The sequence below is a fragment of the Astatotilapia calliptera genome, chromosome 11, assembly GCF_900246225.1.
Source record: "Astatotilapia calliptera chromosome 11, fAstCal1.2, whole genome shotgun sequence".
Taxonomy (NCBI): domain Eukaryota; kingdom Metazoa; phylum Chordata; class Actinopteri; order Cichliformes; family Cichlidae; genus Astatotilapia; species Astatotilapia calliptera.
The window spans coordinates 8303692-8317812 of NC_039312.1; the positions used below are offsets into that span (position 1 = coordinate 8303692).

General features: G+C 44.4%; 2 protein-coding genes across 2 annotated transcripts in view; one reads left to right on the plus strand and one right to left on the minus strand.

The window, feature by feature from the left end:
• LOC113032052 (F-actin-uncapping protein LRRC16A-like) overlaps positions 1-14121 on the minus strand; it is a 61816-nt gene that overhangs the window by 10874 nt on the left and 36821 nt on the right. Inside the window, exons 26-29 of the mRNA XM_026184698.1 lie at positions 12930-13061; positions 12615-12790; positions 12446-12533; positions 12076-12216 (exon numbers count right to left, since the gene is read on the minus strand). Coding sequence (XP_026040483.1) covers positions 12076-12216; positions 12446-12533; positions 12615-12790; positions 12930-13061 — 537 coding nt within the window. The remainder of the gene's footprint in view (positions 1-12075; positions 12217-12445; positions 12534-12614; positions 12791-12929; positions 13062-14121) is intronic.
• On the plus strand, positions 2445-9060 carry LOC113031486 (uncharacterized). Its single transcript, XM_026183605.1, has 2 exons — positions 2445-8454; positions 8929-9060. The coding sequence occupies exon 1, from the start codon at positions 2500-2502 to the stop codon at positions 8293-8295; it is 5796 nt and encodes a 1931-aa protein (XP_026039390.1). The 5' UTR covers positions 2445-2499; the 3' UTR covers positions 8296-8454; positions 8929-9060.

Here is a 14121-nt window from a genome sequence, read left to right on the forward strand (position 1 = left end):
TTGGTATTGACATGATATTAGTTAAAAGTATTATAGAATATATAGTGCAACCTTTCGCATACATTTGTAATCTGTCCTTTCAAACTGGTGTGTTTCCCTCACAAATGAAAATAGCAAAAGTTATTCCAATCCATAAAAACGGAGAGAGATGTCAGTTTACCAATTACAGGCCAATATCACTACTCCCACAGTTCTCAAAAATTTTAGAAAAGTTTTTTGTTAATAGACTTGATAAATATATGGAGAAGCATAATCTCCTAAGCGATAACCAATATGGCTTTAGAGTGAAAAGGTCCACTTCAATGGCAGTGATGGAACTTGTTGAAGGGATATCTAATGCAATAGATAATAAGGAATATACTGTTGGTGTATTTATAGACTTTAAAAAGGCGTTTGATACATGTTAAAAGTCCGCTTGTTCATTGTAACTGTTTATACTACGTTACCCATGATGCACCTCGGTATCTGTACTTCCGGTTGGGAACGTGTTCAGCGCAGTTCTGCACAGATGAGAGGTGTGTCGGAGGATAACGTATTTACTTGCATTCCTGTGTGAGTTAATACTGTGTGCGTGCTTACCATGTGAGTATTGTAAGATGAGAGTGATGCTTGTTTGACTTTATCTGTGTAATTTGCTATGTAAGAAGCTAGTCCCGTTGCTATCGCTAAGATGCGTTTTTTTGGCCTACTACAGGCAGCCTTGTGTTCAGCCCATGTTTCATTTCATATACGACTTACTGTCAAGTATTGTGGTTGTAGGCGGATGTAACTATTTACTATGTTTATTCTCTGAATCGTTGTAATCTGCAGAGGTCTGGGTTGCCAATGTATATACGAGCCAGAAATTCATTTATGGTCTTAGGGTGCCATCTAGTGGCCATGAGGTTATGGCAGATTGTATAACATTACGCTGGAAACCCACAGTACTGTAGAAGGGGTACACTGCTATCCATAGTGGTTAATACAAATGTTTGTTTTTCTGTTTACAGATGACCACACACACCCATAGACACACTCACACCCCCTTTACCTGCATGTGAATCCTATAACGCCTCCCTACCAACGCTGTACATCCTGTTGATGTCATCTGCCACCTCCTTAGTAAAGTTATTAGAACTACATCACTGTGGAGTACCATTCCTTCTGACCGAGGACGACTCAGTTGAAGCGTGATCGGCAATCAGTGCAAACATACATTACAAGTGGTCCTTCGAGCCGGAGTTCGCCTTGGCTGAGTTAATGAGATGGCAAACCCTCGGGATAGAGGTGCATCGAATAGCCCCCGTCCAGCGCGGGAGAAGAAACTTCCGGGACATCTGGTGGACTATGAGCACAACCTAACTGAGCCACCCGAGCCATCTAGAGCTCCAAGTAGTTCAAGCAGCTCCGACTATGAAGAGGATGAGAGATGGCAGAAGATGGAATCAGTTTGGAGCAGTGTCCTCCAACTAGAGCTGGACGATATATCGAGTTTTTAAAAAATATCGATATATTTTTATACGAGATATAAGATGTGACAATATCCTTTATATCGATATAGTCTATGTTACGTTATAATTATACTTGTGGAGCCGCAAGTTTGCCTCTCTTTCGTCCACTTTCGTCTTTAAGCAACGTTACTCGGCCTCCCCTCCTCCCCCATCGCTTCACCTGCAGGAAGCGACAAGATGGACACGGCAAATCTCCGTTAACGAGTTATTGCGCATCGCCCCGTGCGTGGGGCTGGACGGCGTCAACGTGTAAGCTAGCTAACCACGCTAACGAGCTAACCACGCTAACGCCATGCAGCCCAGAGGTGCTGCACGGACTAAAATCCTTTCATTTTCTCAAAAGTTGACAGCGCGCCTTATGTATGAATTCTGGTTGTGCTTGATGACTGCGAACCGATTTTATGTGGAACACGGCGCTCAGCAATCTGTGAAAAAATGTTTTAGTACGACTTTGGTAAGCTACGGAGCTGCACCGCTTGATGGATTGTCGGAGCATTACGGCTGAGCCTCGCGGAGTGATACGTACTGTGCTTCAACGTAATATTACCCTACTGTGTATAAGGACCATAAATGGCACCTGTTAAGAGACGTGGTTGCGAAGCGGATTTCAAACTCCAGGCTGTCAGTCACGCAGTACAAGTTGGGAACAGAGCAGCTGTGAAATCTGTCTTTGTTATTGTGCTCAGCGTCTTTTGGTTTACATTTTGACTGCACAATTGTGAGCTTTTTGTTTAGCACAAAAACAACATTGTTTTCTTTTATTTATGGAGCATTATTATTTAATAAATGCTCATAATTTATTTTTGAGTAAATTTTATGTACATCTGTTCTATGTTAACAAAAGTGCCTGTGTGACATCTGGGACACAGCTTTGACTAAGAACTCTCTTTTTGTTCTTACTTTATGGCTTTAAAAAAATATATCGAGATATATATCTTATATCGCCATCCAGCTAAAAAATATCGAGATATGAATTTTGGGTCATATCGCCCAGCCCTACCTCCAACACATGACTCAACTGCAAGTGTCTATGGAGGACACTCGTGGGACATTACTAAAGCGGGTGGAGCGTTTGGAGCAAGCTTCTAAACCTGGCAGTCCTCTTCCCCCAGAAACAGGAGCGTTAGAACAACCCCAACGTATTTCCTCCATAACAGAAGTTGCACCACTACAACCTAGCAATGAGGTGTTACATGATACCACAGAGCCACTAACTGTGCTAGTAAGTCCCTCAGAGCAGGGCACCACAACACCTGCAAACATGCCAACGCAAGCGGAAACATCTGCTCCATCACCTCCCCGTAAAGCGAGCCTTCACATTCAGCCAGTGCTGCACCCTGCCACTTATGTAGCCGCATCGACGCCACTCAGGAGACCTGGACGATGCACTGCTGAACCCTTCTCATATCAGCGATCGGAACATCAGCCCCTGATAAACAGGCCAGGCCAGGTGCAGCTATTACATTCTGCATCCCCAGCTGATCAGCCACTACAACATGCTCATCTTTCAATGCACCAGCTATCACAGGCTGTGGACCCAGCGAGTCTGCAGCAGATGTCACATCCCGCTGCTCCTGTCTTCCAAGTCAGACATCCAGCTAATCCTGTGTACTTGCAGCAACCTTCAGGTCCACCAGCACCTGTGCCCCAGCCATCACAGTGGGCAGAAGCTCATCCCCCTGTGCCCACCATACTGCATCCTGAAGCTTTGCCCGATCCAGCTGGCAAATACTATGTTCCTTATCCCTCAGGATGTAACTATTCATCATCTTCCTCTGCTGAACACCATAATCCACAGGTTGCCACAATTTACCCAGCAGGAACGCCTCTACCAAACCTGATGGAGATGATGGTGGCATCTTCATATGGCATTCCAAAGCCTAAGCTGGTGATCTTCCGGTCGGGGAGAGAGAGTGACTTCGCCTTATTAAAGAAAGGGCTGGACAGCACCTTAGGGCCATATTCTCATCTGGGAGAAGATTACAAGTATCAGGTCCTACTAGATCATCTAGAGCATCCCAGCGCCCTACAGGTAGCCAAGCGCTACATTCACGACCGCACTCCCTACACTAGTGCAATGAGGGCGCTAGAGCAGAGGTATGGACAGCCAAGGCAGTTAGTCCAAAGTGAGCTTAGCACTATATTAAACTGCCCCCCTATTAGAGCCGGAGACTCTCAAGCTATTGAAGACCTCTCCCTGTCGGTGTCCAGCCTGGTTGGGCTTCTCAGTACCATGGATGAAGTAGCAGCCAGTGAGCTTCATTGTGGTTCACATGTGGATAGACTGCTTACCAAGCTCCCTCTGAACTACAGGGACAACTTCATCGAGTACTGTATCACCCGGGGGATCATCCGCAGTGGCAGCAGCCGAACATACAATATGTACGACTTCTCAGAATGGCTCGAACGGAAATCCCAAGTCCTTCAGCTATCCAGACAAGCCTCTCAAATGCCCCCGGACAAGCCACGTCCAGAGAAGAACCTACTCAAAGCCTCAGCAGGGCTCAAGCCACACAACAGATCTGCTTCCATCTACTACGGCCCAAATCCAGCCCAAGCCAAGCTAAAACAGGAGGGAGAATCTACAGCTCCAGATCCGACAGTCCAACCTAAGAAGAAACAGAAGTTCAAACCTTATTGTCCATACTGCGAAGGGACAGAGCATTATCTGAATGGCTGTGATGGATTCAAAAGGCTAGACCTCAAAGCTATGGCTACCTGGATTACCGAGAAGGCCAAATGCTGGCGCTGTGGCCGTAAACATTCTCCAGAGCAGTGTACTCTGAAGAAGCCGTGCAGCACCTGTGGTGACCAGCATTTGTCGGTGCTCCATGACCTGGTTGAGGCCAAGAAGCGGGACCCTAACATACTAACTGTGAGTACTAGTATGGTCTACCTAGACTATTCAAGTCACTCAGGTCGTGTTATGCTTAAGGTAGTACCAATCCAACTACATCATGGGGGCAAATCACTGGATACATTTGCTGTGCTCGATGACGGCTCAGAGAAGACTGTTGTGCTTCCAGCGGCAGTTAAATCTCTAGGTTTGGAACAGGAGGAAGCAACACTCTCACTGAGAACTATCCGTCGAGATGTAATCCAGATGAAGGGAGGCTTTGTCTCATTTCAGGTGTCACCAAGGGCTAAGCCCAAAGTGAGGTACAAAGTAACACATGCCTTCACAGCCCAACAACTGAGCCTAGCTACTCAGTCATGTCCAGCTGAACAGCTAAAGAAGAAGTATCTTCACTTACAGAAAGTCCAGATTGAGGGATTTAACCAGATCCAACCTTTGGTGCTGATTGGCTCAGATAACGCTCATCTCATCACCCCTGTCCGCCCCGTCCTTCGGGGGTCGTCCAAAGGGCCAGTAGCTATCTGCACCAAGCTCGGATGGGCCATCCAGGGGCCGGCCAGTAGTATGCCTACATCTGAGGGGGACCTGCAGTGCCTGAACATGTGCCTTTCTCCTGCAGAGGCCCTGCATCAAGATGTGAAGCGTTTGTGGCAACTAGATGCTCCCCCCTACAGGACAGAGAAGGAGGTCACACGGTCAAAGGAGGACAGAGAGGCGGTAGCTATGTTGGAGACAAAGACCATCAGAGTCCCAGTAGACGGTGTCGAGAGATACGCCACTCCGCTGCTGAGAAGAAGGGACTTTCCACGGATGTGTGTCTCTCCTGAAGCAGTAAAAGGCCTCCTCAGATCCACCGAACGTAAGCTGGCCAAGAATCCTGATCTGACCCTCACATACAGCAAGGAGATCCACAGGTTAGTAGATTCTGGTTATGTTGTTAAGCTGAGCCCAGATGAGACACATAGCTCTTCCGAGTCATGGTATGTACCCCATCACATGGTACATCACAATAATAAGGCTAGGGTGGTCTTCAACTGTTCGTTTGAGTTTCAGGGGGCCGTCCTGAACCACTACCTCTTACCAGGACCTCCCTTGGGGCCTACTCTGCTGGGGGTATTACTCCGCTTCCGCCAACACCCTGTAGCTGTGAGTGGAGATATCAAAGCCATGTTTCACCAGATTTGGCTGCTCCCAGAGGATTGTCCTCTGCTACGGTTTCTGTGGAGGGATTGTGAAACTGACCGGCCCCCAGACGTATATGAGTGGAGAGTTTTGCCCTTCGGAACGACATGTAGCCCCTGTTGTGCTATTTTCGCCCTACAGAGACATGCAAGGGAGCACAAAGACACCCACAAGGACATCTGTGACTCTGTCCACACAGCCTTCTATGTGGATAACTGTTTACAGTCCCTGTCCAACCCAGAAGAAGCAAAGCAGCTCATCGACCGAATGAGAGATTTACTCATTCAAGGAGGATTCGAGATACGTCAGTGGGCGAGCAACGTGCCCGAAGTAGTTGCTCACCTGCCCGCTTCAGCTAGATCAGAGAGCTGCGAGCTTTGGCTGAACTTCAAAAGTCTCGACCCACAAGAGTCAACATTAGGACTCAGCTGGCACTGCCCGACAGATGTCCTGGGATATAAGCACCGCCCTATAACCTACTCCACGGTCACGCTGCGCAACGTGTACAAGGTACTAGCTACCCAGTATGACCCCCTAGGTTATATTTGTCCCTACACTACAAGGGCCAAGCTGATTGTACAGGCCCTGTGGAGCACAGAGAGAGGATGGGATGAGCCCATCGAAGGGAATCTACTTAAGTCCTGGCTTGAGTGGGAAGGCGAACTGTCACACCTTCAGCATGTCACCATTCCCCGCTGCTACGCTCCTTCTCACAACTCCAGCAATGTGACATACGAGGCTCACATATTCTGTGACGCATCAGAAAAGGCGTATGGGGCTGTGGATTATCTCCGAGTAATCGAGCAACAACTGCCCATCGCCACATCATTCCTGATGGCTCGCTCCAGAGTGGCCCCACGCAAACAGGTGTCAATGCCCCGGCTGGAGCTTTGCGCAGCACTCACAGGAGCCCAATTGGCCAAATTACTCCAGACAGAGCTCACCATTCTCCTGCAATCGATCTACCTGTGGACAGACTCTACAACGGTGCTGCAGTGGATCCAGTCTTGTTCCTGTCGCTATAAGGTATTCGTGGGGACTAGAATCTGTGAAATACAGGAGCTGACATCTCCTGAACAGTGGCGGTATGTGACCTCTGACCTCAATCCCGCTGATGACATCACCAGAGGGAAACATCTCGCTGACCTAACTGTCTGCAATCGTTGGTCACATGGTCCACCCTTTCTGTCACAAACTGCTGACACTTGGCCTAAGTTTCCAACAGAGTTCCCGGCATGCAGTGAGGCAGAGCTCAGGAAGACTGCATTCTGTGGGCACGCTTCTGCATCCCCGACCTTACCGGATCCAACACAGTATGCCACGCTAGATGAGCTGATTGCTGCTACATACCAGACCCAACACGGGGCGGCTGACGCTCCTATTACAGCAGTGGAGCAACTAGAAACCAAGACCATGCTGCTTCACTCGGCTCAGACTGACAGCTTCCCAGAGGAGGCCCGAGCCCTCCAGATCGGGCACCCAGTCCGCTCAGACAGCCGTCTTAGCGTGCTGTCCCCTGAATATGACAGTCTTACCGGTCTCCTCAGAGTCGGAGGCCGCCTCCGTCGAGCTGCAGACTTAGATCCAGACAGTATTCATCCCATCGTATTAGCAGCTGAACATCCCCTGACCAAACTCATCATAAAAACTTATGATGACCAGCTCCTTCATCCAGGTGCAGAGAGGCTGTTTGCGGAAATACGGCGCACCTATTGGATTCTCAGAGGACGTCAAGCCATTAAGAAGCATCAGCACCAGTGTGTGGACTGTAGGAGATGGCGCGCCTCGCCTTCTACACCCAAAATGGCTGACTTACCTTCATCACGGCTGAGACTCTATAAGCCGCCGTTCTGGTCGACGGGCGTAGACTGTTTTGGGTCATACACGATAAAGATAGGTCGTAGAAGAGAGAAACGCTGGGGAATTATCTACAAGTGTCTTACAACCAGATGCGTGCACCTTGATCTCCTCCCTAGTCTTGACACCGATTCCTTCCTTATGTCATTACGCAGATTTATTGCACGCCGAGGAAAGCCATACGAGATGTGGTCTGATCGAGGGACCAATTTCAGAGGTGGACACAGAGAACTCCAAACGGCGTTTGAAAACATGGAGCCGGACCTCAAGCAGCAACTGGCCAAGCAGACTATCAACTTCTGCTTCAATCCCCCACACTCTCCTCATTTCGGAGGAGCATGGGAAAGGGAAATCAGAGCAGTGAAGTCAGCTCTGCAAGTAGTCCTGAAGGACCAAGTTGTGGCGGAAGAAGTCCTACTCACTGCTCTCATAGAGGTTGAGGGCATTTTGAACTCAAAGCCGCTCGGCTATGCATCGGCTGACATAGCTGACCCAGATCCCATCACACCAAATCTTCTTTTGATGGGGCGGCATGATTCGGCACTACCCCAGGCAGTTTACGGCCCCTCAGGCACTCTTTCGAACAGAAGATGGAGGCACAGTCAGGTCATCAGCGACCACTTCTGGAAGCGGTTCATACAGAACTACCTCCCAGGACTGCAACTCCGACAGAAATGGAGGAAGTCCACTGACAACATGGCTGTGGGACAAGCTGTTATGATTGTGGACTATAACTTGCCTAGAGGCCTTTGGCCTGTGGGTACCATTGTCAAAGTTTTCCCAGGGATTGATGGCGTTGTTCGAGCCGCCGAGGTCAAAGTTAAAGACAGTACCTATGTTCGCCCGGTAACTAAGCTGGTAGAACTTCCCGAAGTTCCTGAGGACTCACATGACACTGTTTCAAAATAGAAGGACTCTAGCGGGAGTGTATTTGCCTACAAATACAGGGGCGGCTGTTAAAAGTCCGCTTGTTCATTGTAACTGTTTATACTACGTTACCCATGATGCACCTCGGTATCTGTACTTCCGGTTGGGAACGTGTTCAGCGCAGTTCTGCACAGATGAGAGGTGTGTCGGAGGAAAACGTATTTACTTGCATTCCTGTGTGAGTTAATACTGTGTGCGTGCTTACCATGTGAGTATTGTAAGATGAGAGTGATGCTTGTTTGACTTTATCTGTGTAATTTGCTATGTAAGAAGCTAGTCCCGTTGCTATCGCTAAGATGCGTTTTTTTGGCCTACTACAGGCAGCCTTGTGTTCAGCCCATGTTTCATTTCATATACGACTTACTGTCAAGCATTGTGGTTGTAGGCGGATGTAACTATTTACTATGTTTATTCTCTGAATCGTTGTAATCTGCAGAGGTCTGGGTTGCCAATGTATATACGAGCCAGAAATTCATTTATGGTCTTAGGGTGCCATCTAGTGGCCATGAGGTTATGGCAGATTGTATAACATTACGCTGGAAACCCACAGTACTGTAGAAGGGGTACACTGCTATCCATAGTGGTTAATACAAATGTTTGTTTTTCTGTTTACAGATGACCACACACACCCATAGACACACTCACACCCCCTTTACCTGCATGTGAATCCTATAATGCCTCCCTACCAACGCTGTACATCCTGTTGATGTCATCTGCCACCTCCTTAGTAAAGTTATTTGAACTACATCACTGTGGAGTACCATTCCTTCTGACCGAGGACGACTCAGTTGAAGCGTGATCGGCAATCAGTGCAAACATACATTACAATACAATTGATCATTCTATATTAATGAATAAACTAGAGAGATATGGCATAAGAGGGATAGCATACAAGTGGATGAAAATAGGGCTGGGTATCGTCACTGATTTCTAGAATCGATTCAATTCCGATTCACAAGGTCCCGAATCGATTCGATCCACGATTCGATTTAATTCGATTTAATTCGATTCGATTCGATTTAAATCTGGGATATTTTGACAGTCAGAAATATTATAATTCAGATCAGTACATTTACATATTTTTGTATCAATAAAAAGGAAGCTGACACACGCAAGACTTTATCAAAGGTGTGAGCGTCACAGCAGATACCTTTGTGTCAAAGTAGCTGAAGATAAAACACAGAAAAACATGAAGGTGATTTTCCTGGCCTGGGATTTTATAAAAATATTCTGCAGTACATCAAAAACGAAAGAAAACCATTAATCAACATATGAACATTACCTCTGAAGTTACAGCGGTTTTATTAGAGACATGGTTAAGCGTTTTGCATTTTGAATAATTTTAAAAAGTTTAAATTTGTTCAGTATTGAACAGCAGAAATGAGGTTTTCTTTTCGGAAGAATGTAAAAGGGAAAAAAACAGCGGCTGACAGCGCTGTAAACAACAGTAGACTTGTGCGTAACAAGCAAGCGAATAATGAAGAAAGGGAAACTGTTCTTGAAGTACAGAGATAGAGAGAGAGAGAGAGAGAGAGAGAGAGAGAGAGAGAGGGAGGGAGAGAGAGAGAGAGAGAGCTGTGCATCGCGGTGGAAGCAAAACAGTAAAAGTCAGAGTGAATACATGACGATGTTTATGTGAATCTTCTTTTGCTGCTGGTTCGGTCAATATTGTTTGGAGAGAGATCAAACTAACAGCTTTAGAATCGGCGCATAAAGGGCGTGAACACAAAGCTTGGACCCGCCGACACATCAGAATCAGCAAGCTGTCGGCTTTCAGCCCCGACCGTGTCCTTGCCGTCGGGTGAGAAAGGCGACATCTCACTGATTCTGATCCGCGGGTCGCGCTGTGTGTTTAAGTCTATGTGCAGAATCCGTGTTCCTGCTCTCATTTACTGTCTTAACTGTTTGGTGGTTCTTGAAATTTTGTGAGATGTCACCAGAGATTCTGGCATTTCGGGCAAAATAAATTTATATTAAAAAAATCGATTCAGGATTTTAATGAATCGATTCAGGATTTTAATGAATCGATTTTACGTTATCCAAGCCGGAATCGATTTTAATCGATGAATCGATTATAAAAACCCACCCCTAGATGAAAAGTTACCTGGATGAACGATATCAATATGTCGAATTCAATAATGTAAAATCTAAGCAGTTGAAGGTAACTTGTGGTGTTCCTCAGGGCTCTGTGCTGGGCCCTAAATTATTTATATTATATATAAATGACATATGTAGTGTTTCCAAACTGTTAAAATGTGTATTGTTTGCTGATGATACCACTCTGTACTGCTCAGGTAAAAACTTAGAACAGCTTCTGACTACAGCGGAAAAGGAGTTAAATATATTTAAAAACTGGTTTGATAAGTTATCATTAAATATAAAGAAAACAAAATTGATTATTTTTGGCATTAGACAAGTGAAAAATGTGTCTAAAATAAGGGTTAATGGAATTGAAATTGAAAGAGTGTACGAAAATAAATTTCTTGGAGTGATAATTGATGATAAGCTGAGATGGAAGTCTCATATAAACCATGTGAAAACAAAAATGTCAAAAACCATTGCTATTCTCTATAAAACAAAGCATGTCCTGAACAAAAAATCATTATACACACTTTATTGTACTCTGTTGCTTCTATATATGACTTATTGTCTGGAGATATGGGGTAATGCATATAAAACGAACACTCTTCATATTTTCAAGTTACAAAAAAGAGCTATAAGAATTATAAACCAATCAAACTATATAGAACCAACTAACATTTTGTTTATTAATCTGAATACCCTGATATTTTATGATTTAGTTGAATATAAAATGGCACAGATAATGTATAAAGCACAAAATAACTTGCTTTGCCCCAGTACTCAGAAACTGTTCAAAGTCAGGGAGAGTCAATATGACTTAAGGGGAACAGATTTCTTTAAAAAAAAACAAGATAAGGACAAATATAAAGCAGAGATGTGTTTCTGTTAGAGGAGTTAAACTGTGGAATAGTTATGACAGTGATTTAAAAAGGTGTAGTTCATTTTCCTTGTTTAAAAACATGTTTAAAAATAGAGTATTAGAAAAATATATAAATCAAGAATGAAAAGTGCAAAAAGGAGAAAAAAAAACCAACCTCTTGATTCTTTTGCTTTGATGTAGTTACTTATCTAAGGTGGAAAGTTTTTTTTTTCTTTGTTTTTTTTTTTTGTTTGTTTGTTTGTTTGGTTTGGTTTTTGCTTTGTTTTATTATTTTCTTCAAGCCCTATGTACAGGAGCTGCATACAAAAAGATATTTTGTGAAAAGGGTTGGCGTAATAAGCAAATGCTTCAGCCAATACCTTTTGATTAGCCTTGTCTCATGCTTTCTTTCTTTATGGTAGATTTTTGTTCTGTTTTCACTGTTTTTTTTTCTCACTGTTTTCACTGAGATTTGAATTTGAATGCTAATCAATAAAATCAAATCAAAATCAAATCAAACTCCAGCCTAGTTTTGTAGCCTTTCTACACTATTTACTCACCTGCATTAAAAATGAGCCAATAACAGCCAAGAGTGCTGTTAGCATTTTGGCAAAAGTTTTTCAGTCTGTGCTAGAATTAATGATGGTCAATGTAAAGATGACGAGAACTAATTTTTTAGGTAGAGGTTAAATTTAAGGCAGGAGTATTTGTGAGCTACAGCTAACTGTGAGCAAGAACCACTGCCTCCCTTTGCTTAGGTAGGTCAGCCGTTAATTCTAATTAAACACTCACACCCTCACCTGTTGCCCACCATAACCTACCATACATGTTTCCAAATCCTCAAGCCTCTCAGCCTCCAGTATCTCGGCCGATGCCCTTTTTGGAATCTTTTCCTCCGGCACATCCAGGTCCACCGACTCCTGCTGCACCAAGGGGCGACCTCGGCGTACCAGATGATCCGCCTGAGACGACCGGTGACAAGAAAAACAATGAGATAGCGCGCAAGAGAGACAAAAGATGTAAAGAGAAGAAGGAAAGTTGTTGAAAGGCAAGCAAACAGAAGGGGTGAAGAGTCAGGATGAGACAAGATCAATAGGGGAGAAAATACTAAATAATTTTAAATCAACATTTACTTTTCCCCCTCTAGCCATTGTTAATTAATGAATACAAAACAGTCGATTCTAATCTTACCAGCACGTGCTGTGACGTGGAAAGAGCCTCCAAAATCTCATCGACGATGCGATCGGACAGAAAGGACGCTAGACTCAGCTTCACCTCACTGCCACAGAGAGAGAAGGTGAGGGGAGCTGTAAGGTCACAACAGACTTAAATGCTTAAACTATGAAGCCTCCAAACACACCTGATCTTGTTGATGATATCTACCCCAGACTGCTCCAGGAGGGTTTTGCTAACAAAGCTTTTAGGTACAACCATCCTAGCTGAGCTGGCCTTCATCAGCTCTACTCGAAGATTACTCTTCTTCATCACATGAGGACACAGAGACTCTGCTGCATCCATCATGGTCTCCAATAGCGTCTAAAGAGACAGCAGGGAGGAAAATGTAATGATGGATCTGATTAAATTACTAGATGACAGCTGTCATACTGATCTCATGAGCCTACATTTAAAATGCAATTTCACAGACTTTACTAATCTATGACCGTTAAGGCCCAACCTGCAGCTGTTGGTCCATGACAGCAGTCACCTCCCCGGCCATAGACTCCAGTTTCTCCTGAATTGGACCTACTGAAGTACTGTTCACCTCCTCTCTGGAAGCTGATCCGAGGTGGTAGAGGTTGGGAAGCAGCTAAAAACATGACAGGAAGGCACACAAGGACAGGATAAACATGGGCTTTCAATATGGCTGATTGAATTTTTGCTCTAAATTTTGAAAAAGAAACATCTCGATATCACTGGAACAATATAAACTATCCACACTGTATTACTAAATTCATTATAAAAGTCTAAATTCAAATGGAACATATAGAATATAATAAAACACTGACAGTAAAGTAAGATAGAGTTTGCGTACGTGTGTCAATATATTAGTACAGGGCAGCCATGTTTCCTAATGCATGTGCACCGATCGGGCATAACCGCTGATGACGTGAAGTGGATAACACTCATTATCACTTTATCATGGCACCTGTTGATGGGTGGGCTATATTAGTGTGAAGGTGGACGTTTTGTCCCTTTACCCATATGGAAAAGAAATAGTAAAAACTTATATGTGATTAACTCATGAAAGTGGCCACTTTCTCATTACTTTCATATATTGTTTTAGGAAGTATCCAAAACATACAAGTTTCATTATATAATTTTTCAAGGGATCTTATATCTGTTTTCACTCTTATATGCTTTTCATACAAGTTTCACACAAGACAGATACAAACTTTATAAGATTTATATATATCTTTTCCATATGGGTAAAGTTGATGTATTAGGAACAGGAAAAAATGGGCAAGCTTAAAGATTTGAGCAAGTTGGATGAGGGCCAAACTGTGATGGCTAGACGACTGCGTCAGAGCTCCTGTGGGCTATTCTCAGGCTGCAGTGGTCACTTATTATCAAAAGTGGTCCAAGGAGGGAACAGCAGTGGGCATCCAAGGCTCACTCATGCACAAACGTGCTCTTCACAGAAAAGGACGGATTGCGTGGTTTAAACCAACAGACTGTAGCTCAGATTGGGGCCCCATTGAATGCAAAAAGGGGGACCAGCACAATACTTAGCAGGTGGTCATAATGTTATGCCTGGTATGTGTCTATAGCTGACAAATACACCTTAAAATCTTTTATGACGCAGGATACTTGGTGAATTTGAAAATGTTGGTTTGTTTTGAATACTTCTTTTGTACATTATTTAAGAC

Bases quoted from the DNA above. Each gene is read 5' to 3' on its own strand.
- LOC113031486 (XM_026183605.1), top strand. From the start codon at position 2,500: ATGACTCAACTGCAAGTGTCTATGGAGGACACTCGTGGGACATTACTA.